We start from the raw sequence: 21,444 nt of genomic DNA on the forward strand, positions 1-21,444 counted from the left end.
TTGCTTTCTGCTTCAGGAATAGAATGAGTTATTATGAGTTATTCCCAGCTATTTTTACCTTGGGTTTTTTTTTTTTTTTTTTTTTTTTGCTATTAGCAGTGTATTTTCAGCGTTGTCTATGTATATATGTGTATATAGGCAAATGTTAGTGCCTAATGCTTAGGGGCTCCTGTGAGTGCTTGCATATAGTTATAACTGAGGTTGCTTGGGAACATGTGGATGACATTAACACATGAGATAAAACTGTTAATTTAAAGATATGCATCAGGTGTGACAGTGTGCGCTTTTGAATAGCTTAGGTCATATGCAGATAACATGCAAGCTTGGTACTTAAGAGCATATATGGAGGGGGGGGAAACACGTGTAATCCCAGGCAGATTTCAGAGAAGGGAAACACTGCACCCTAGGAGCACTTTAATTAATCACTGGGGGATGCAGAGAGGCGCGTTCAAATTTACCCTGGAGAAGGCGGGGGCGCCCGTTGGCCCCGCCCATCCGCCGTCCGTTGACCCCGCCCCTCCGCCGACCGTTAACCGCCCACGCGTTCAAATCCCAACGGCCGCGCAGGCGGCTCCGCCCGTGTTGCTGCGCGGTGGTGCGTCCTTCTCTCCTCCCTCTTTCCCTCCCTGCGTGCGGCGGGCGGTGTCGGCAGCGCCGCCCGCTCCTCCCCGTGCTGCCGCCGCCCAGCCCGGGGAGCCCCGGCGCCCCGCGCTCCTTCTCCGCCGCGCCATGTTGCAGCAGCTGCTGCGGCGCTGGGCGCTGCCCGCCGCCGCCTGCGAGGGCGGCCGCGACGCGGACTCGCGCTACGCCAACCTCTTCAGGAAGCTGGACCTCAACGAGGATGGCCGCGTGGACATCGCCGAGCTGCAGACGGGGCTGCGCGCTATGGGCATCCCCCTGGGCAAGGAGGCCGAGGAGGTAGGCGCCGCTCCCGGGGCGTCCTGCGCCGGGGCACGGCGGTTGCGGGGCTCTTGGGGCTGCTAACGCGCCTCCCGCCGCGGGAGAAGCCAGCTTTTCCTTCCCGGTTCGGCGTGCCTGCCCTGGGCGTGGGCTCGACGGAGGCGCCCTAAGGCGGTAAACGAAGTATACAGAGTAGAAAACGTTATTAATAGGATGGTAACGGCGCTGCCAAGTGGGCTTGGCCTTGTACATTCATCATGTGTCAGCGTTGGCCTTTCCCCGATTCTGATATTTGATAGCGTGTTCCTGCTCCAGCGTAACAAAGCATGGGGACTTGGGGTCAGGGTAAATTAAGGTTTGTTTGGGGCAACAGGTAAGGAAAACTTGTCTTTAGCCTAAGTAAGAGTAGACTGCAAAAGAGCCGAACTCTTTGTTAGTTCGGCTAATGAAGAGAGGCACATGGAACAATTGCTCTGCCCCTGCACAGTATCTGATACAGAGAAGCTGTTTAAAAATCTAGTGTTTCGTAGTAGTGAATATTATGCCACAGACTAGGCAGAGCTCTCATTCCTGGTCCTTGATACCCCCAATATGATCAGAGTTTATAATTTTCTTTATTATGTTCTCAAAGTTGTTGCTTTGTGAGCTGTTAAAACTTGGGTTGCCTAGCTTTGCTGGTGTTGCACAGGAGCTGTTGTACAGGTGCCCAGCTGCAGTGCTGACTTATGTTGGAAAGTCTGATCTTCACCTGCAGTGCTTCTCCAGTTGGCTTTCTGTCCCTATCAGTGAGAATATAACAAACTTAATGCATAATTCTATAGGTGAAACTATTTGTTTATTTGTATGGTAAGGCAAGATGGGCAACTTTTAAAAGGGCAGCTTTTAAATTAGCTTTTAAACTTCTTTATTCGATGCTGGTCACTGAAGCAGGCCTGTGTTTCTTCATTAGACTCAGTTTTAAAAGTTCTTGTGCTTTTTTTCTGTTGTCTTCCATTAGTAAATGTAAATGGAAGGGTTTCTTATCCCTTGGGTGTTGAATTAGACTGGTATGAATGAAAGTGCTAAATGAGCTTTTACTTCAATGTTATTTCTGGTCAAAATCATCTTTGCAATGAGCATGTTTATTAATTTTTGGCTTATAAAGGGCCGGTGGTCTGGTCACTTATACATGCATTGTGCTAGTAAATTCATGTTAGTGGTGAACTTGGGTCCCTCCTTACGTAGTATTGTTGAAAACCTGCTGTACCAGTCTGACTAACAAATTAGGCTTTTCTATTGAACAGCAGAGGTATAAGTGACCAATTTTCTGACATTTAATAGTGATGGTTCTTGAACACAATTCCCAGAAAGCCTGGTGACACAAAATGTCATATATTTTAAGTTTCAAGTTACTTGTGACCAAGTCATAGGTTGTTCTGTCTCTTTCCTGTTCATTGAGCTGCTTTCCATTAAAAGTGCAGTTCTGAATATTTGTCAAATTTGCTACAAGATAAAACTAGATTTGCAACCCATGAAATGAGTTGAGGCAAGCTAGACTTGTGTGGCTGCAGTGGGAGCAGGAACTGGGCGCCTTAGCTGCTTAACAACCACAGGCTAAACAAAATAAACCATGAATCATGTCACAAGTTTGAGAGGGGCGCAGGAGTTGCTAGAGTGCACTGAAATATCTCTGTGTCCGCAGTTATAAATTTAACAGTGCACACAGTTTGAATTAGAAATGACTTGTGCTATGAGAGAGCTTCAGCAAGATGTGCCTTAGCTCCTTTTCTGTTTTTGTATAGCTAATCTGCTTTCTGTATTCTTCCTGAGTCTTGAAACTGCCTTTTCCCACTCTCTTCACGTGAGGCTCTAGGCTGATGTTGCAGATGAGCCTGTAAGTTGTATTCAGGCTAAAGATGTTCTTGGGGTGGGAGGAAGGCCAACAAATCTAGTACAATGAAATTCTTTTCTACTAATTGTTGAAAAAGTCAAAATCATTAATAAAATTAGTGCTTGTGGGTGTGTGCTTTTTTTAATTTGTTTCTGTGAAGGCAGAAATATTCTTATTTCTAGATCGGAGTTTCAGGCTTTTAGGGTGTCTTAGATATAGGTCTGGATTAGGTTTCCAAAATCCTTTTTTGGCACTAGATTGCATTGTATAAAATAAAAACAAGTGCATGCAGGAGTGTGGGTCACTGTACTTCTGGGGAGCACTGCTGCTCTGTGGTTGTTCTTTGGTGAAGACCCATCTGAACATGACTGCTTTGTGTCCCTGCAAAATCATCAGCATTAAATGTTGATGTGTGTCACTTTTCTCTCTTCTGAAATAGCCTGTCATTCCTCCTTAAAATATATACAGTTTCTTTGAAGGTACTAAGCTGCTCTCTATTTGAGTAACAGATTCATGGCACATTCTTACTTCACCTTTCACATGCTTTTTTTGACAGTTTTACTATGGCTGAATGTATGATAAAATATTGCCAGGTGAAATAATATTGTAGGTAGGAGAATTGGTGTGCATTGAGGTGAATTGGTGGGACGGATATTGGGAGCAGGTTGGATGTCCTTCTTAAAGTATACATGCTTTTCACATGGAACAGCATCACAGCACAAGCTGACAGGAGTGTTTTAACTTGATCTGCCTCCAGTCACTGTTTGACAGACAGAAGTAAACAGTTGAGAAGTCTGAAATGTGCTTCATAAAGGCTGCCAGCACCACTCCTGTTTTATATTGTAGTATATTATGTGCTAGGAAGAGATAACTTTTGAAACTTCACAAAAGATTCCTGGCCTAATATGTCAAGATGGACAAAGAAGGAATTCAGTGTGGCAACGATATCAAAGGAATTGCTACAAACAACATTTACAGCCAATGTGTAGTCTGAGCTTTGAGGAATGGAGCTGTCCTGTAGAGATGTGAACTAGGTGCTGGGATGGGATCTCAAATGATCTCATCCTGGGTCTTCAGAATGCAGTATGTCTTTGAGGCTAGCGCACCATAAATGGTGCGAGTAGTTATATGAAGTACTATTTCTGCCCACCCATTCCTCCTGTTGCAATCAATCCGTGTATAAAATTTGTGGGAGGTGAACATGAAACTTCAAGCATCAGTCTGCAGAAGGAGCAGTCTGGCATTCAGGTACTATTTATACATTGAGTCTGGGAGTTAGCAGTAGAAAGATGTTATGCAAATGAATAACCATGTTCTAGGAACAACTTAAAATTTTTGTTTAGACTGACTAGCTAGAAGCTAGAGGCTAGCGGAGCAAATCAACTCAAGCCTCTTTATTATACTGTAGTTTGGCTAAAAACCATGTTGAAAGCAGCAGTTACTTCAGTAACATCTTTGATAAAGGATTCAATGGCAGCTTTCAAATGTACAGTATCTACTCATTGGAATCATACCATATATATTATAATTTGTTAGGTAGATAAAAGGTTAGAAAATAATGATAAATATTGCAATAATTTCAGAGCATTGTATACTTCTGTTCTTTCTTCTGTTGTTACATTTCTTCATGTGAAATGACATTTTTTCCCCCTTGACTTTAATAGTACATCAAAACTGGTACAATAGGCATTTCTAGTTTTGACCAAAACAAATTGTCATGTCAGATGAGTGTTGAAAGCTGGCACCATGTGTGCTTCTCAGTCGTAATGATACCTTAATGTCTAATTTGGAGTACTTAATTATGAAATTAATTGTGAATGAAACATGTCTTAACAGGCATGTCTTCAAGTCTCCACATGAAGGAGAAGGATGAATGTAAAATGTTTGTTTCCGTAGTGTTTTAACATACAGATAGTGAAGCTATCTATATATATAAAATACCAATTGAGGTGGGCAAAAGGGTTTTGGAGCAGTGGCAGGGTGCAGTGAATGATTGCAGTTTTGCAAAAGTCAAGAATGCCAGGCACCAAATATGGGAACCTGACCCCCCAGGTATCTTGTTTCTCGCCTACTGAAAGTCTTTGCTAAAGCACCATCTTCAGTCAGTAATGTGTCCCAGCTGCAAATCCTAGTGAAACTGGTCATTCTAAGACAACTTTGGATGGGAATGTTGCTATAGTAGAGTAGGCCTAGCTTACAAGTCGAGAGTTACCCATGTAACTTGCAGGGAGTGATGAATGAATGCTCAAAGGACAGTTTGTGTCTCCTATTTATGCTATTTCAAATTCCCGGAATCTTTAGGCTTCTAATTTGTAGATAGAGTTGAGGGAGCTTATCCAGGAGAAGCTTCTGCAAGGTGTGCTGATGAGGCCTGCCTCTCTCCCTTCTTAGACTCCTTTCATAGAGATTCTGTGCCCTGAAAAGAGCCAGGGGAAATACTGCTGGAAGCCTTTTCTTGTTGTAAGAAACAGCAATGCTAAGGGCAAAGAAAAGGTCTTCAGCTCTTAGTAACTTCTCTGTTGATATACCTGCCTCTTTTAACTTTGTCTGTAAGAGGTGGCATGTGTCTGAATGTTGAAAGTCCCTTTTAGGAGGGAAGGGAATAAATCTGATTGCAACATGTAGGTAATCTGGGAGGCCTTTGGAGGTTGTGCAAATGCCTCTTCTGTTCACAATGGAGCTTTGTGTGGAAGTGCTTGAGCTTGAATAGCAGCCTGTTCTGTTAGTATGTTATGTGCACCTGGAGTTGGGGTAACTGCTAGAGACATAACTCCAGGCCATTTCACTTGGGTTTGAATTTACCTTGTAGCTGGTTTAGTGTGACAAGATGGGTTTGCGTACTGAGTTGTCTGTTTCAGTTTTATCATTATGCTGAATAAATTTGTCGTGCCAGGAATGGATAGGATAAGAACCACATTAGCTTTTGTGTTGGAGGGTATCTGTCTGATAGAGGCAGGTATATATACTTGAGCTGTTGCTGAATCTGTCTTTCAGTAAGTTTAAAGTCTGTGTAAATGCAGTCTGTGTAAATGCATAAGTCACTATTTATTTTGGAAGGAAAAGCAAGAATAGAGAAAGGTGAAAAGGAAAGGGGAAGGTGTGATGGCTTTTATACATAAATGTCACATTTTCTTTTAAAATGAGGAGTATTATGAATGCTCGTAAAAATGAGGCTATACAGTATTTGCAACTGTGTCCTGTAGAACTTGAGTCATAGATTTTATCAATGAGTTCCTGATTGCAGCAATTACAAGTGTTAGCATTGTTCCTTTTCACTTATGTCCTGTAAAATAACACGATAGAAAACTAGACATGCCTAGTGACTTCTTGATGGACCCTTTCCTTTTAAGCATTCTTCCAATTTTACTAGTTAGGTGAAATAGTGATTTGCTCTGTGTTGAGCAGTCCCACCTTTTGTACACAGTTAAGTTCTATAACCAGGAGAGTGTGATTGTGAAAGCTTACAAGCAATAAAAGTATGAGTTTTAAGTAATATATAGTAAGCTGTGGGGAATGTAAAAGTCTGGATAAAAGCATGAATGTTTCCACTTATCTGTCTCTTGTAACTATGAATGTGTAAAAACTTGTAGCATCATTGCAGACTAATAATTTTGCAGACTACCAACAGGGGTTGGAATTTTTAGATTTATATAAAACTAGCCTGCAACTTCCCTAGTTTTTGGCATGTATCTGGTTGAGCCTTACACAGCTAAATTCAGAAAAAAAGAGAGGTAATAGAGGGCTGCTAGAAAAATAGGAGTTCAGCACTCTAGCTATCTTTTTAACATGGCAGTTTTGCAGTAAAATTTTTCTTGGTCTACCTGTGGCATTTCTATTTGGAGCTGTTCTGTAGTGCAGAGTTTTGAAAGTGGCTGACTTAAACTGTGGAAAAGAAATGAACAAAAGTAGCAGCAGTTGTTAGCAAATAAACAAAGTGCGTGTTGGGGAAAAGCAGTGTGTACCATGACAGCACAGGAACATTTCTATGGAGAATGTGGGAAGCCCAAAGACATTAAAGCAGAGGATTATATAAATTCTACCTTCCTAGTTAGGTGAGTAATTAATGGTTCTTGATATTGTAACCGTATTGGTGTCTGGTTGCTTATCGTTGGTTTTGCTTTGATTTAAAGTTTTCAGGCAATGAAAAAAATTACATGCCCTGGAAATTTTTTTCTGCCTTGGAGCTGAATCCGTGTAAAGGTATGGTGATCCTATGCAGATTTTAGAATGAGAACAGGCAGGTTATGTACAAAGCACATTAAATATCTCGATTTCCTAGGACTTTGAAGCATGGACTGGAATTGGATTTGGATCCTGCTCTCCTGGAAGGGTGCCTGTGCACCCTTTAGATGCATCTAAATCTCTTATAGGAAACTTGGTGAACAAAGAAGGAAATAGAAGTGTAAGGCAAAACTCTTGAGTGTTCCTGTGCATTCCACAAACGTACCAATTAGTGGTTTTAATGTGAAACTTTAACCATCCAAGCAAGTAGTACATTTTATAGAGCATTTGTATGAGCTTTTAGGCTCTTAACGTGAGCAAAATGAATGTGCTTGCTAAGGACGTGTGCCTTTTGGTTCCTTGTCACTTCTGTAGCATTGAAAGTGAGGCAATTTAAAGTCTGCAAAATAACTAAAAACAGAAGTAGGGAATGGATAGTAGGTTGGTGCTTATTCTTTTCTAATTCCTGCCATATAAATAAAATCCTTTGGTAGGTAAAATGAAAGGCACCCCTCTTGCACACTAATTGCCAACTCGCTAAACCTCCCAGGAATTTCCATTTTATTTGACTTGCATCATGCTCAGCAACAGAGAATTTTGTAGTTGGAATTTAGTTGATGTTTTATGGTAGCTGAGAGCCAGAACAACACTTCGCTTGTTCTGTATTTTCGTCTGGGTATTTTGCATAGCAGTAGGGAATAGCAGCAATTCTTTCTTCTGCAGTTGGAGCAGGCAGCCCAGGGAGGTTGTGGAGTCTCCTTCTCTGGAGATCTTCAAAACCCGCCTGGATGCCACCCTGTGCCACGTGCTCTAGATGTCCCTGCTGGAGCAGGGGGGGTTGGACTAGATGATCTCTACGGGTCCCTTCCAACCTCAACCATCCTGTGATTCTGTTAGAAATCAATCTAACTATGTATGTGTCCCCTGTGACTTACTATTTCTCAGTAGCTGTGCAAGTCCTAGAAGGTGCTTGGATCCAGTGATGTGAGATGCAGTGTATGCATGGAGCAACCTGGGTTCAAAAACTGTTTTTGAAGTAGGAATTTCCTTCTAAGCAGAGCCTTCTGAGCTGATCTGTTAGCACTTTTATTAGAATGCCGCGATAAGGAACCTATACTTATACCTGTATAAACAGCAACTGTTTCTGTGTAATGGGAAATTCTGAACAATCTCACCAAAGTAGTAAGGGCATTAGAGGAAACAATCTGGATTGTTATTTTCTGTATCTTCCTCAGAAGCTGCAGCTGTGCAGAGCAATATGTGTGGCACAGATAATGTTTGGAAGAATCTTCAGCCTGCACTCTAGATGTACTGTGAAGGACTCTGAAATTTCTTGCAAATTTAAAGAACAAAATCTTCTGCCCTCAGGTTGATCTGTCCACCAAGAGCGGCTCTTGCACAGTATGCTGTCCCCTTAGGCTTTCACACACTGAGGGGAAAGACAACAAGAGCTGATACTGTCTGAAGAGATGGGGTGCACTTTCCCTGTAGACTTTGTCCCAGGGCAAGTATTTGGGATGGATTCCTTGTCTGCACTGTTCTGCCAGAGCTGCTGTTTTCCCATGTCCCTCGAAGGAGGCAGGTGTGAGAGGACATGGCGTTTGCCCATCACAGCAGAGTTGTGCGGTGCCTCATCCTTTCTGCTGTCCTGTGTGCAGCAGCCCTTGTGCTGTCCTGGAGCCCAAGCTGATAAATCCTGCCCAGCCTCTTAGCATGTGCTTTGCTCTTCAGGGTCTTGGCTATGAGGAGGATGGCAAGGTATCTGGTGATCTGGAAGTGAGTGTGTGCCTAAGCAGGTGGGCCACAACCCTACTCGGTATTTCAGTTTGGCTTCCTACTGTGCTAGAAACTTTCATGCCCTGTATTCAACTTGCAAATAAGAAACACCTACTTAGAAAACTAACTACAAGACAGTTGCCGGGAAACACTGATGCAAAGATAAGAGTTGCTAGAGGGGAAATACAGTTGGGTTTTAGTTAGGGCTTCAGTCTTGTGTGGGAGAAAATACTAATTGCTCAAACACTGGGTGGTAGAAATGCTGGTCAGGCAAACCTGTTGTGTTTGGTCAGCAATTAAATAGGTATCGGCCATTGTTTCATTTATCTTTCCAATTCAGAAGTATTAAGCCACAAAGTCAAAGAGGATAGGCAAAAATGTTCTTGTTTAGTCTGTCATACTGTAGGTTTCACTCAGTCTTGAAAGTTACAGACTTCAAGCTGGATTCTTTAAGTTTTTGTCATGTCTCTGTTCCTTCCCATCACATCCTCAAAGGATGGTGCTATTTGTCAGTGTGCTTTTTTTGAAGTGTGTGGTCTTTGACTTAAACTATGGAGACATTAAATCTAAATCTCTTTGCTGCTGTGTGAGGTTTTATGCTTTTTTTTTCCCATTATGAAAGAAATAAGACTATGTTTAAATTTCTGGGAAAAAAGTATTACCCTGATGTGTAGACTTAAATGTTTTCCTAATTTAATACTTTCTCCCTCAGCAAACTGACCAATATGATCCATTATTTATAAGTGCTCTGTAACTTAACTGTTTTTAATTTGTAAGCTGCTATGGTTCAGAATAATTAAATGTCTTTTTCCCAACAGAAAATTTTCAAAGCTGGAGATACGAACCAGGATGGACAGCTAGATTTTGAAGAATTTATGCGATATCTTAAAGATCATGAGAAAAAAATGAAGCTGGCATTTAAGAGCCTGGACAAAAACAATGATGGTATATCCTGTCTAATTTTATTTGTTCAAGCATTATTTGAAGTAATTTATGCCTTAAAATTTGTTGCTTTCATTTGTAATCTTTCCTAAACAGAAGACAAAATTTGCAAATATAATTTTGTTAACATATGTAGGGTTGTAGTAGATTGAAATGATTTTAAAATTATTTCAGTCTTCTCTTTGTGCATCTTCCAAAGCCATTGACCCAAGTACCTTTGCTTGAGTGATGGAGAAATTATGAGGAAGTTTCTAACTATCTGTTTGTTAGATTTTTTTATCTCATTTAGTTGCATGATTTCATTGTACTTACTGTTTCTCCATCCTTTTAATGGGATGGATCAAATAAACTACCTCATTTATTTTAAATATTCTGTGTGATTTTCTAATTGCCATATGGTGGAATTTAGTGAGTTGCAAAGTGCAAATGTGTTAAGCTATGTGTTTTAAATATGTGTGTTTTCCTTTTTTTTTTCTTTAAATGTTCTAAGGCAAAATTGAAGCATCAGAAGTTGTCCAGTCCCTCAAGATACTGGGTATAAACATTTCAGAAAAACAAGCAGAAAAGATCCTGCAAAGGTCAGGAATTACTGTTTTTTAAAGTTTTTTGAGCTTGCATATTTGTCCTTCTATTTTACTTATGTATGTTTTTGTAGTACAGAGCTAAGATGGCTCAAAAGACAGGCTATTAAAGTACACTTATTTTTAGATGATCTTGGAATGACTGTATTCAAATGATTCCTTTGTACTTGAATAGGAAATTCTTTATTAAAGCCTTTTAAAAAAAATAAATGTTTTGAGTCGCTTTAGCGTTAGGAGGTCTCAGCTCTTAGATCAAGAACAACTTATGTGTTCTCATGTGGACTTTGTCCCCTGACATTCCAAATGGGAAAGTTACAGGTAATGTGACTAGATGTTAACACTTTTTATTTATGGGACCATTGCACCTCTCTGAAAGTGTATCTGATAGACAAATGGTCCATCTGACAGGGTTTGGATGACACAGTCCTGTCTCTAGAAAAGATTGAGCCAGTCATTCCTCCTCAGCCCTGCTAGCCTGGTGTTTCTGTCAAGTTATTTGAGCTTTGTCAGATAGAAAGAGTGCGCCTTTGGCAATCTTTTCCCACAGTAGCCAAAGTATCACTTAAATACCAGGGTTTTTAAGGGTGAAAGAGTAAAGACTGGTCTTTCTGACCTACCCGGTGAAGTCCGTTACTGGGTTTTATGAACAGGAGCAGAGAAACTCTTTGTTTCCTCTTGTGTGCATTCAGTGGAAGAGAATAGTTGAAAAAATGAAATTATAACTGAGATTATCAGTGACTTTGTTTCTTCATAGAAATTCTCCTGTACTTTCTCTATTATTGACTAATAAGTCTAGTTACTAGTTGAACATCTGATTCCTGAAGAGGACTCTTACCTGTTTTGCTGAAGCAAAGGCTGAAATTTTGGCAGACTCGAGTGTTATATTACATTTCTAAATGCAACATATTCCTTTCAGATTAGAAAAGAGAAACCACTACTACCACTGCAAAGAAAAAAAAACCCTGCATTTGTTTGGTGTTTTTTTTTTGTTTTTTTTTTTTTTGTTTTTTTTTGTTTTTCAGTATTGATGCTGATGGGACAATGACAGTAGACTGGAATGAGTGGAGAGATCATTTTATGTTTAACCCAGCTACAGATATTGAAGAAATAATTCGATATTGGAAGCATTCCACTGTAAGTTCAAATATATTAATTCTAATGCAGCTCTTAAATCATACCCTACTGGAATCATTTTCAATATTGATGGAGCAGTTTCATAGTTGTTAGTATCAATACACTTTAAAAAGGTTTGATTTTTCCCCTTCACTTAATTTTGCATATTTAAGTAGTATAGCATGGTGCGAGCTTTCTTTGAACAAGAAGTCTGCCAACTGCCAGCAAAATCCAATCAAAGGGAACAACTTTTTCTTCCTTTGGAGATATTCCATAAATCAGTACTCAAGAATGATATATTTTTTTAACCTCATAGCACACTTTTTATGTGTTAAAACAAATTATTCCTGTGTTAGTTCAGCAATTGCATTTACTGAGGCTTTTATGTGCTTGTATGCTTGTTAGCACTATATGATTTCATTCAAGATTAGGATCTACAGCAATATGCCATCCATTGTTTAGAGAACTTTGTCAAGTTACTCCTGAATGGACTACTTATCACTGTGCAGTGGTTGATTTAAGAGAGCAAATAATTACTAAACTCCCAGGCAATAATAGCAGTGTTCAAAGCTAAATATCTTTCTCTGGTTATTTAGAGTAATCTGTAAAGTAGGTAAAGATGGATTTCTTTGAACATAAGACTGTTTATATATTCAGAGATCAGTCAGCCTTTTCATAATAAAAAATGGCATATGAGACCTGACCACTTTGAGTGGTTCACACTGCTCAGCCCTACTGCAGAGGCAGGGTGCTTTGGCATCAGAAACTCCTGGCCTCAGCTTGTTTAGTGAAAGATGCCCCCAAGTTTTGTATTTTTGTATTTAAAAAGATACCTTTGTGTAAGTTTAGAATGTCCTTGGTTACCCCCAAGGAACAAGGTTAGAAGTCTCCTGTGATCTCTGCATGTGGCAGTCAGCTGACAACCTGGTTATCACAGCAAGCCAAAATCCAGCTACACACTAACACAGCTGGTGTTTCAGATAACAGCAGATGTGGGGCCTCACACACTGGGGTGTCTTTGAATTTTGTTTTTATTGCAGAATTTTAATTGCTGTCAGACTCTTCCAAGGAGAAAGCTATGTTGACCGATAAGTATTATGAGTTGGTAGTTGTAGCACTTCTGTTCCTAAAATCTCCAAATGCAGCATATTTTCTCCCACTTTGTTTGTTACATTATTAAAAGCTGCTATTGGGACCCTGTAGACACCAGGCTTAAACTGTGTCAGAGTATCATCTGTAATTGTGTTTATATCTGTAAGTGTGTTTAAGTTATCTTTTAATTAATTGACTTTGTGGTTGACCAACTTAAAACACCTTATTTGGAAACCATAAGTGTCAAAAAGATGAAAGGATTTCCCAATTCATCTGCTTTATACTGAATATATAGAAGAGTTAGGGTGCTTCCTGTTCATGCAGTGGCTATCTGTGTGATCTGCATCCTGAGCAAAACAGTGTTCTCCCTGTTTGTAGATATAGGGAACTTGGAATAAATGGGGGATCGTGTATGGGTTTTAACTCTGCAATAGTAAAAGATGAGTTAACCTACCTTCTGGTCAGTACATTTCGTAAATTAATAAAATTGTCTTGCCCCTTTAAGTGTTTAATTTATGCTTACTATTGGCTGCTTATTGGTGTTACAATTTTTGTAATTTATGGTTATGAATCAGATCAAGAAGGAAGGTTATGTTTAAGTGATATATAAAATGACACGATATTAGTAGTGAAACTAAGACCTATAATACTCTTCAATTGAATGATAATGCAGATGTATACCTGTTGATGAATGTACTGCTTTTGATTCAGTCAATTTTTCAGAGTAATTGATGATATGAAATGCAATGATTAGTCAAATTAGTTTTTTTAAGTTAGTGCACTGCAGTTATTTGAAATGGAATATCTATGTAGGCATAACATCAGCCATAATGATGTAATTTTAATATGTCAGAAGAAACATATATGTGTATGAATGAATTACCATTAGAGAGAAATCTCTTAATCCTTTGGAGATTATCAAACTAATCCTAGAAGAGTGGTTGGTGAAAGGTTAGCAGTAACATGTAAGCATTTGAGCTTCAGTGCTGGATGAAAAGGTTTACAGAACATGACAAAATGTCTTCGCCTGGACCGTGCTCAAGAGGTATTTGACATCATTTTTATGTAAATACTGTAGTTCAGTGTTTGAAATGGTGGGTCTGTGGCATTCTAAAGTGTATAGAAGTCATTGCTAAGTGTTTTTTATTAAATACCAGTAGAAATAATAGCAAATTTATTGAATATGGCATTTTTAATTAGCCTTTTGCAAATTCTGGGGTGGTTTTCAAATTGGTATGGGAACTGTTGATAAAATTGAAGATGAAATGGGTTACTTAGTTGCATGCCTTTGCTTTGGATCCTCATAGGTATTGGATATAGGAGATAGTTTGACTATTCCAGATGAGTTTACTGAAGAAGAGAAAAAGACTGGGCAGTGGTGGAAACAGCTGCTGGCAGGAGGAGTGGCTGGTGCTGTTTCTCGAACAGGTACCGCACCATTGGATCGTCTCAAAGTGATGATGCAGGTAGGTGCAGTGTTTAAGAAGTTGAGAGGTTTCAGCCTATGATTTCAGCTTCTACAGACAGTCTTGCAGAAAAGCGAATGTCAAGCCCATCTCAATTCTAGAAAGGTTATGTAGACAGTTATGTGTTTAACTTCCACATTTTGTCTTGTGATGGCATTTGATTCATAACTACCTAAAGGTAGATGTAGTGATCTGTGGACTCATCCCTTGTTCTTCTAGAAATGTTTTTTCCATCCTGATAAGAGCAGTAATGTAAATAAAGTAGTATGGTACTTTTACTTTCTGATCAGAGCTGTGTTCCTTATAGTGTGCTTTGTTTATTTTAGGTTCATGGTTCAAAATCAAGCAAAATGAACATAGCCAGTGGTTTTAAACAGATGGTGAAAGAAGGTGGTGTCCGGTCTCTTTGGAGGGGAAATGGTGTAAATGTTGTGAAAATAGCTCCTGAAACTGCTATTAAGTTCTGGGCTTATGAGCAGGTAGGTTGCAAAATGAGTAAGGCAATTAAAAATAACTGAATGAAAATAAGATTAGATTAGACACCATATCATATGCCTCTTCATCACCGGAACGGTTGTAATATGTGGGAGTTCTTACCATGTGTAAAGATCTTGTTTCACTAGTTGGGAGTGAGTTTACTCAGATTTCAAATTGTCCAACTCTTCTGTTAATAGAAAATTTAGTAGTAGTTGTCAGATCTTATGATTGTGTAATAAACACTATGAATCAGACACTACATCTGTTGTAAATATAAACCTGTCCTCCACTCTTCTTAACTATATGTGTAAATATCTCTGCTTTTGTTTCAAAGTGGTAACAACCTTAATTTTGCCGTGTTGTGCCAGTCTGACTTGCGTGGATTATTTTTAGGTCAAGTGTCATTGTACTATATAAGATGCCCTAACCCTGGATTTCAGTTATATTTACCTCTGAATCAGCTTTGCATAGTATGTTAGGGCCTAATCCTCCTTTGGAAGGTGGACTCCAGTTTTAACGTAGCTAATTCATCTTTGATTTTGTTCTGTAGGTCTTTTGGAAACTCAAGTAAGACTGAAGTTCCATGTTGTATGTCTCTATACTGTTCCGGAAAAGAGAGGCAACAAAGTAAATAATGGAATATTGCAGGATTAAATGACAGCTTAGTAAATGCTTGTAACAAAGCTTGAAATATTCTGTACTGTATTTCTGCCTCTTAGGATAATTCATGCTTCTCTTAAGCATATGATGCTTATTTTATATTTTTATCTACACAGTACAAGAAGATTCTCAGTAAGGATGATGGAAAGTTAGGCACCATTGAAAGATTCATATCTGGTTCTTTGGCTGGGGCAACAGCACAAACTTCAATTTATCCCATGGAGGTAAGTAACAGAATCTCCCTACATTAGAGCAACTGGCAACTGCCCTGTTAATTTCTGGCTGTATTGTGCTATAGTACAAAGAATTGTAGGAATAGTGCCCATATCCTATGATTTTTTACTTTTTTTCAGCATTTCACTAGTAGATGTTTTGAAATGTAGGGTATTAGTACATTACTGATTATTGTCACTTGATCTGTTTGTCTTTTTTATTTAATTTGATAACTTGAAAAGCTACTGGGAGTTTAGGTAATGGTGTCATTTCTCTCTCTTTGTACATGAACCGAATATTAGATTATTGTCTTATGGTGACTGCATTTGAAATGTTCAATCAAGGAAATCTCTATTCAGAGTGATCTGACTGTAAGACCTAAGGCAGGAAATTAAAATCAGGAATGGGTTTAAAATTAAGTGTATATATGTTATTCTTTTTAAACTGGGCCTAAATGTTACAACACCCAGTATGTGTCCATGCAAGAAAGGATTTTTTTTTGCAGCAAAAGTGATAGCATTCTATTGTGTGGTGGTTGGAAGCTAGGTCTGTAGTTGAGGGAGTAAATAACTACATTTGATAAAACAGCTATAGTTTGATGGATTAAATGCTCTCTTTTCTCTGTAGAACACCTACGTGTAACATTTATGTTGTAAGTGAAATACTTTTTTGACTGCTGTAGGGTAGCCATTTTACATCCTGTGTTTTTTTTAATGGAAGTAAAACATAATTGGCCTACAGTGGTTTCTATACTAAGGTTTTCTTTCTGTGTGAATTACTAGAATGCATATTTGGGCTGAATTTAAATTTATCAACAGCAAGATGGCAAAGCAAAGGAAAACTATATAATACCTCTTTCATGAGGGGGGAATGTTAGTGGGAATAAGCCTAGTTTTCACTACTAACAGTGATAGTGATCTGTTAAAACCAGATCCTTGCCATTAGTTTAATTGAATCACAGCTGGCTTTCATACACAGAGGTTTTGGAATAACTGAATTGTTGTATTGATCACCTGGATTGTAGAAAACCTTGAGTGTTCTACAAAAAAAAAATAAATCTGGTGGTCTTAGTAGAGGTATAATACTGACCTAGAATTGCCCTTTTTTAGGGTATTTATGAGGAAAGCTAAGTAGGAGAAAACTCCTAAGGAAGCTGCAGTCTTATGAAACTTTAAAAAAGGCCAAATTCTTGTTCTGGAAATTCCCTCTGTGGTTTCTTTTTGGGTTTTGTTCTTTTTTTTGTCCCAGAATGTTCTATATACTTGCATCTTAATCAGGTGCTGTGTTTTAATGATGAGAAGCAATCTTTCTACTGCTTAATCACCTCTTAGATTGTGTTTTTTGAATGATTGTTTTCTTAATATGCTTTGCTTTTTCCCAGGGCAGTTTTATGACTTACTGGTAAGTTAATACTGCCATTTGTTCTTTAGATGCTGCTATCATTGTCCTTGCTCATATCTTCAAATTATCAAAATCCGTGTTAACTAGGAAAAAAACTGTCTTCCATCAGGAATATAAAGGGTTTTTTGGTTAATTAAAGGCTATTAACTAGTATTTGTTAGGGTCTGCTGTTTTTCATGAATGACAAGGTGAAAAAGCTTACTACTAACCAAGCCCTAACAATCTTTGTTACAAAGAGGACTTGAAGTAGCAAAGTTCCTGGAACAGAGCAGTTCCAGGCAATAACTGACTAGGCAGCAAGTCATAGTGCTATTTTTCCTGTCTTTCTAAATAGCATTAATAAATACTTAAGTAACTGAGTGTTTTTTTTCAGGTTTTAAAGACCAGGTTGGCTGTGGGTAAAACGGGGCAATATTCTGGAATGTTTGACTGCGCTAAGAAAATCTTAAAAAGAGAAGGTGTGAAGGCCTTCTACAAAGGTTATATTCCTAATATTCTGGGGATAATTCCCTATGCTGGCATTGACCTTGCTGTTTATGAGGTGAGTTTAGAGCACTGAGTACATGGGGCTTAGTTTGCTTAATGTCCAATAAGGTACTGTTACTCAGATATGTAAAGTGCTTGCAGTGTTGCAGTTGCTTTCAATTTAAAATGCGTAAATGAAAATTTCCTGATAGCTTTATATTAACACTTTCCTTGTTACCCTTCCTCAGAGGAGAGCCTGTACAGGTTTACATACATACAACAGTCTCATCTAAGCATACAAGGGTTCTTTTTCCTTGAAGCATCAAATAAGAAAGCTGCTCATCAGGAGGCATTATAGACATTGGCAGTATGACATACTTGCATATTTACATACTTGGAGCTGCTAGTTGGCTGGACCTTACCCATTCTATGGCAAACCTGAGCTTAAGATCAGCTGTTACTTGTATCAGGTTGCCTACACCTGCAGTTATAACTGCTAATACTTTTTTTGACCCCTTTTCTCTGATTATAATCTAATTATGTATGTGGGCATGTCAGCTCACCTGAGTTCTTGGTAACTTCCGTTGTTCCTGGGGTGAATTGAAAGTACTGCCCTTTTTCATCTCTGGAGAAATTTGGTCCCTCTTACACCTACCTGTACCAGCTGGCCTATTTTATGTACCTCAGATGCTAACTGGTGGTTAAAACCTGCAAAGTAGTACAGGTGCACACACCAGGGCAGGCCCTGTTCTGCAGTTTGCACCTCTACCCCTCTCTGGGGTGAGGTGCCCAACCGTGTGACATTTGTTGCAACCCCTGTGGCAGAGCTCCGCTCTTCTCTGGGATTATTAGGTCTATAGCGTGAGCACTGTTGCTTCATGTTGCTGTGGCTGGATCCTTTAGGGATTTCTGTGCTAGGCACCAACTGCTCTAATCCAGTTAAAGTCCTTAGCTGTGTGCTTAACTGAGCACTGTTGAGTTCCATACCTGGGGGCTTTAAAAATAGGCATGTAAGCACATAAACTTTACAATATAAGCATTAAAAATAAGGAGGTTGGTGCTTTGCAGGATTGAATCTATAATAAATCTTATCTATTTATCTTGACTGCAGGTGTTTATTACTAATTTTATATCTTGGCAGCTCTTAAAGACTACATGGCTAGAACACTATGCATCAAGCTCTGCCAACCCAGGTGTTCTTGTATTGTTGGGATGCGGTACCATTTCAAGCACTTGCGGGCAGCTGGCCAGCTACCCTCTTGCTCTTGTCAGAACGCGCATGCAGGCTCAAGGTGAGGCTTCTTGCACTGGAAATGCCAGACTACCACCACCTGGGATGGTTGTGGCAGGGATATGAAGGTTATTTTAAAAAACAAAGCTTTATCTGGAAAATGCTTCTTATGTTGGTCCTTTCCTCCCACTAGCACTGTATTTTTTCGTCATGCTTGATTCAAATGCCAAGTTATGAATACTAGTGCTCGCTGCATTGTAACACTGATGCAGCTCATAGGATAGTCTGAAAGTACACTTGATAAAGGTGAGAATGACTTGGTGGAGTTGTATGCAGGCTAGCGAGGGGAGCTTCCACCTGGAAAAATATATTTGGCTAATGCTGCTCAGGGGGATTTTAGACATGTGGATGTGTTTTCTGAAGCTTTAAATCAGTGGGCCTGGAGGTGATGTGCTTACCACTCCAATGTACTTTTTGAATTCTAGTAATACTAGGATTCTTTTATAACCTGGGCATCTTCTCATTCTAGCCTCAGTGGAAGGTGCTCCTCAACTAAACATGGTCGGTCTCTTTCAAAGAATAATTGCTACAGAAGGAGTACGAGGACTTTACAGGGGCATAGCCCCTAATTTTATGAAAGTGCTTCCTGCTGTGAGCATCAGCTATGTTGTGTATGAAAAAATGAAGCAGAACTTGGGAATAGCATGAAGTGATGGAAAAAGGTGAGATGTTTCTAATGTTGAAAACACCAGAGCAGAAGCTGTTTCTAAAGTAATTTGTTCTCACAATTAGAGACAGATCTTTGGAGAGATCTGTAACTTTTTTTTTCCCTCCCTCAGAGGGGAAGAAACTTCCTTGATTTCCAACTCACCATTTTTTAGGTTACCTATATTGCACTTTAAAATGTCACTGAATTTAAAAAAAATCAAGAAATTATGTATTTAATCCAACAATATGTTCATTTTTCAAGAGATCATGCATATTTTACTCTTAGTTTTTCTTGTATTTGTCTTCCTGTATATTTGGATCAGATGAAACCAAAGGTAGGACAAGTGTATACTGCCTTGACATTAAATAAACAAAAGTGACTTTCTTGTGACACTGCCTATCCTCAAGCACAGGCAACACTTTGCACTTCTAGAAGTAAGCACTTAGTACTGTAGGCTTTTTTTGAAAATGATTTTTCAGAACTTAGGTTTAAATTCGAGCAAGGATGGAGTAACATGTGAAAATGTAGGCCAGCATCTTTATACTCAGACTGACCTGTCTTTTGTTTAAAGCAGTAAGAATCTGAGAAACTGCTGTTCCACAATATTGGAGTACCTCAAATGGTTTTATATGGTATTTTTTTGTGATATTTAGTCAGTTGTTTCAATAACTTGCATCACTGGACCTGCATTTGTAAATGTTTGCAACACTAACCATGACAAGCTTTGGCTTAGAGATGCCCATTTTGTAAGATCATAATGTATAGAAGTTGTTACTGTGTCCATTCCATGCAAGCCCAATTTTTACCTTTTAAAAATGGGTGAAGGGTTCTTATTAAACTGATAAAGATGTTAGCTGTGTTGAAAGGAATACACCAAGTTTGTCAAGCGTGTGGATCTCGTCATAGCTGCCTCGGTGGGAGAGGATTGTCTCCCATTTTGGACACTGTTTTCTTCCCTACTCAAAGGGTTAAAAATCAAGTATATGCTTTTAGTCAATAGTGGATTGTGTTGTTATGAAATGAAAAGGTTTTATCAGCTTATAATGTGAGATGTAGCCTCTTTGCCTCACCAGCCTCTGGACTGTGTGTGTTGGCTCTCTGTGAAATTGGGATCATAAAATACGGAAGCATTTTGAGTGACCAAATGGAACTGTTGAGCCATTCATGTGCCTACTGGGTTCATGCTACCGAAGCAAACACAGCATGCATGGAGAACCTCAGCACCCAAGAAACAGTTCCTCATCCAAAAAGGAAGTACTCTCTAGCTGTAGAGAGTAGGTATTTTCACATATATTTATTTCCAAAGGGTCTTCTGCATTTGCTTTGGCATGTTTCAGATGCCTTCGGACCTGAAACAGGCTAACAGTTGTTGCAGAAATGATTTGTTCTGCTTTCTGCAATCTGTATGGTGTCTTAATTTTGATTTCTGCAAAGATTAGTCTTATGTTCATCTTGAGCTTCTAGAAGCTACTTCTATTAAACCTTTTCCTGAAGTGTGGTTAGTGCAGGAAGAACTTGGTTCTCAAACTAAATTCCTGTCCTTTAGCCCTTGAGGGAAAAGGAGAAAGAACAAAAAGAACTCCAGAGGTTTGGTTCCAAATGCAGAAGAGGTTGAGCCATGTTCTTCAAATAATCATATTAAAAAATCTGTCCTCAGTACTGCTGTGGTTACAGTTTATTCTCTGTAAATTGATAAGTAATTATACAATGTGTGTTTAAAAATGTTGTAATTTGGTTTTTAAGTGGCAACTTTAGCTGCATCTTTTGAGAAAAATTTGACTTTGCACTCTGAAAAGCAAAAAGTCATTTTATCCAAATTCTGTCATGTATAAAAAGCCTTTCTGATCCAAGTATTTCTTTTTGCCAATATCCCTGTATCTGTATGGAACTTGAGTTGTGTTTCCTGGTTGTTGTGTTTGACTGTGACTGGTGAGCAGTGTGTGTGATACAGCGATGCCTGAAGCAGTGCCCATCTTCTAGACATTGTGTAAGTGCCATTATGAGTATTGACAATCATGGTGGTGATGTTTTCTGATCTTCAAAACATGGAGCCATTCAGATTTTAATTTTTCATTATGTGCCTTTACAGTGACTGTGTTCAAATTGTATATTCTTTGTCTGTCTATTAAGAAATATGTTTACTTTTTTAGCTCTATAAAATTACCAGTTTCTAATAAATGTTTGTTTTCTAACTGGGCTGGAGTGTGCTTCATCTTTTGTGGTCTGATAGGCAGACAAATGATTTTCTTTACTATGTACTATGTAAATTTGTTCTTTACTATGCACTGTGTAAATGCAACTTAATGCCAAGAATAAAGGCAGTTTAC

At 39.0% G+C, this 21,444-nt stretch overlaps 1 protein-coding gene across 1 annotated transcript; it reads left to right on the forward strand.

The window, feature by feature from the left end:
- The first annotated feature begins 432 nt into the window (after positions 1-432).
- On the forward strand, positions 433-21,237 carry SLC25A24 (solute carrier family 25 member 24). Its single transcript, XM_026043781.1, has 10 exons — positions 433-918; positions 9,586-9,712; positions 10,200-10,287; positions 11,313-11,424; positions 13,803-13,961; positions 14,288-14,440; positions 15,215-15,322; positions 17,086-17,253; positions 18,319-18,469; positions 18,938-21,237. The coding sequence occupies exons 1-10, from the start codon at positions 433-435 to the stop codon at positions 19,114-19,116; spliced, it is 1,731 nt and encodes a 576-aa protein (XP_025899566.1). The 3' UTR covers positions 19,117-21,237.
- Positions 21,238-21,444: the final 207 nt, after the last annotated feature.

This window comes from Nothoprocta perdicaria, unplaced genomic scaffold, assembly GCF_003342845.1.
Source record: "Nothoprocta perdicaria isolate Ctin4 unplaced genomic scaffold, notPer1 scaffold_34, whole genome shotgun sequence".
Taxonomy (NCBI): domain Eukaryota; kingdom Metazoa; phylum Chordata; class Aves; order Tinamiformes; family Tinamidae; genus Nothoprocta; species Nothoprocta perdicaria.

What these genes read in the sequence shown, in the direction of transcription:
- SLC25A24 (XM_026043781.1), top strand. Translation starts at nt 433, where the DNA reads ATGCAGAGAGGCGCGTTCAAATTTACCCTGGAGAAGGCGGGGGCGCCC. An exon ending in TTGACCTTGCTGTTTATGAG is followed by an intron (nt 17,254 to 18,318) that starts GTGAGTTTAGAG and finishes ATATCTTGGCAG; the next exon opens with CTCTTAAAGACTACATGGCT. An exon ending in AACGCGCATGCAGGCTCAAG is followed by an intron (nt 18,470 to 18,937) that starts GTGAGGCTTCTT and finishes TTCTCATTCTAG; the next exon opens with CCTCAGTGGAAGGTGCTCCT.